The sequence below is a fragment of the Cebus imitator genome, unplaced genomic scaffold, assembly GCF_001604975.1.
Source record: "Cebus imitator isolate Cc_AM_T3 unplaced genomic scaffold, Cebus_imitator-1.0 Scaffold2070, whole genome shotgun sequence".
NCBI classification, from domain to species: Eukaryota; Metazoa; Chordata; class Mammalia; order Primates; family Cebidae; genus Cebus; species Cebus imitator.
The window spans coordinates 9,193-11,891 of NW_016109385.1; the positions used below are offsets into that span (position 1 = coordinate 9,193).

The 2,699-nt window shown below is 38.3% G+C and overlaps 1 protein-coding gene across 1 annotated transcript in view; it reads left to right on the forward strand.

Moving 5' to 3' along the window:
* Positions 1-1,783, forward strand: part of LOC108299121 (transmembrane protein 161A-like) — a gene marked incomplete at both ends in the record, with an annotated part of 7,541 nt that extends 5,758 nt beyond the window's left edge. Inside the window, one exon of the mRNA XM_037735961.1 lies at positions 1,702-1,783. Within this exon, the coding sequence (XP_037591889.1) occupies positions 1,702-1,783 (82 nt within the window). The remainder of the gene's footprint in view (positions 1-1,701) is intronic.
* Between the last annotated feature and the right edge of the window lie 916 nt (positions 1,784-2,699).

Consider the following 2,699-nt stretch of genomic DNA (forward strand, 5'->3'; position numbering starts at 1 on the left):
CTACATGCTTGGCTAGTTTGTTTTGTTTTGTTTTTTTAAGAGATGGGGTTTCACCGTGTTGGCCAGGCTGGTCTGGAACTCCTAGCCTCAAATGACCCACCTGCCTCAGCCTCCCAAAGTGCTGGGATTACAGATGTGAGCCTGGATGACATCTTTCTTAGTGCATCACATCAGTGCATGATAATCAGTTTGAATCATCCTTGGTGATATGAAATTTAGTCATTAGGTTACAGTTGTAGCTGCCAAATCTCTCCATTGCAAAAGGTTCATTTTCACCTTTATATATAAGTCGTCTGCTGGCTGAATTTGAGATGTTGACAGTTCTGTTTTCCAGCAATCATTCACTCAGTGGCTGTAGTATCATTTGAACCTTGCTTGAACCAACTCTTACATTGGTAGCTTAAAAATGGTGATTTTTCAGGGCTGGGCACGGTGGCTCATGCGTTTAATCCCAGCACTTTGGGAGGCCCAGGAGAGTGGATCACTTGAGCTCAGGAGTTCGAGGCCAGACCGGGCAATATGATGAAGCCACGTCTCTACCAAAAATACAAAAATTAGTCAGGCTTGGTGGTACATGCCTGTAATCCCAGCTATGCAGGAGGATGAGGCAGGAGAACTGCTTGAATCCGGGAGGCAGAAAGGTTGCCCCACTGCACACCGGCCTTGGCAACAGAATGAGACTCAGTCTCAAAAAAAAAATTATGATTTTCTCTTTGTAAAATTTCTTCTTTAAGCCAGGCGTGGTGGCTCATGCCTGTAATCCTAGCACTTTGGGAGTCTGAGGTGGGTGGATCACCTGAGGTCAGGAGTTCAAGACCAGCCTGGCCATAATGGTGAAACCCTATCTTTAAAAAAAAAATTCCTTCTTTATTTCTTTGTGGTTATCATTTTATAAAGAAGAGCTGTCCTTTCCCTATCTCTGTAGCCCATTTGTTTTTATCAATATGGATCTTTAAAAATCATTATATTATTGATTTCAATCATGATTTCCTTTACTCCTGAAATTAACCCAGATTCAGTCAGTGGCAACCTCATCAAGCTATTTCTCTGACCCTTTGCCATATTCCCATCAGGTTTTTTGGTTTGTTTTGTTTTTGTTTTTTGTACTTTCATAGTTTCTAGCACAATAAGATGTTCTATGAGTACCTTTTACTTTACCTGCCTCAGTCCCAGAATCAGCCATTATCCTAAAGAGCTCCCTGGTTCCTTTTGGTGGGTAATGGCATTGACAGACTGTGATCTGGGCACAAGATGTCTTTATTGCCACATGAATACCTTTTGCTTCTAGGCCCTTTTAAGTGAACAGAGCTAGCAGTGAATATTTTTAAGTATATATGTATGTATTTGTACACATATGAAGATTTGATACTGATTTCTGTAATTCTAATTTAACAATATGCTTCTTTTTTCCTTCATTTCATATTTGTATCTCCTTGAGAGCCCTGGTTACTTACATCATCAATATATTTCAAAAGATTTACACATTTGCAGGATACTATAATATGTAAAAGTAGTTTCTGAATTACTACATAAATACCACTATCAACAGTAAATGTATTATGTAATGTTTATGTTTTTTTGTAATTCTTTTTATTGTTAGGGTATTTTGCACTGACGGTGTTCAGTTAGTGAGTTCAAAAATTATTTNGCTGTCATTGTGATCATAGTTCCTGCATCTTCCTAAGTCCCCCAATTTTTTAGGGTTCAGTGCAGATGCCTTCCATAGATGATAGTACTTTACTGACTGCCAAAGAAGATGCCAGCATACCCAGATCCACATTAGGTAAGTACGAAATTTCATTTCATTCAGGGACTTTGTTTTCTGTTAATCTTCGTATTAGTAGGTTTGGCTAAGACTCTTTTCTCTTCTTACCTTAATGGAAGAAATAAGTTTGGAATTCCTCTGAAAGGCTGAAGAACTGTCCTTACCTTAAGTTGAGTTGAGGTTATTGCTTTGGGGTCACAATTTGGCCCAGAGAAAGTCTGACCTTTTTCTCCTTTTCAGATAGTTTTGCAGGGACTCAGAAATGCAGGAGGTAGTGGTTCCAGCCCTGCACAGTAAGGCCATGTGCTGACAGCTTTTCCTGGGTTTCTGTCAAGTCTGGGGCCACTTGCTAGAACTTGACATCACCTACATTAAACTGTTAGGAAGGGTAGGCAGTGTACATTGAGTTATTTGCCAATTCTGCAGTTTGAAAACACTATACTAATCAAAGAGTAAAATAATGTTGGATTTGTTTTATTAATTCTTTATATGCCTTTTTAAAAAAGTGTACTTTTTAAAAAAGTGCACTCATAAACATTCTTATTCAGACCAGTTGTTAACATTCTGCCACGTTTGCCTTATTTCTTTGTATGTACACACACATATGTGGATGTAAAGTATTTTCCGAACCATTGGAAAATTCCTGACAGAAATTATGACACTTTATGCTGCATACATCAGTATTTCCTAAGAACAAGAGCATTCTCCTATATAGCTACAGTACAATTATCACACTCAGAAAATTTAACCTTGATAGAGGCTTAGTATGTAATATGCAGTTCACATTCAGAGATCCTATTGTCCCAAAAATGTTCTGTATTTTTGGGTATTTTGGTTCCCGCCAACACAGGGGTTATGCATTGTGCTTAGTTGTCATGTCTCTTAGTCTCTAATCTAGAACAATTGTTTAGCTTTTATTTCTTTTTAGTGAGAC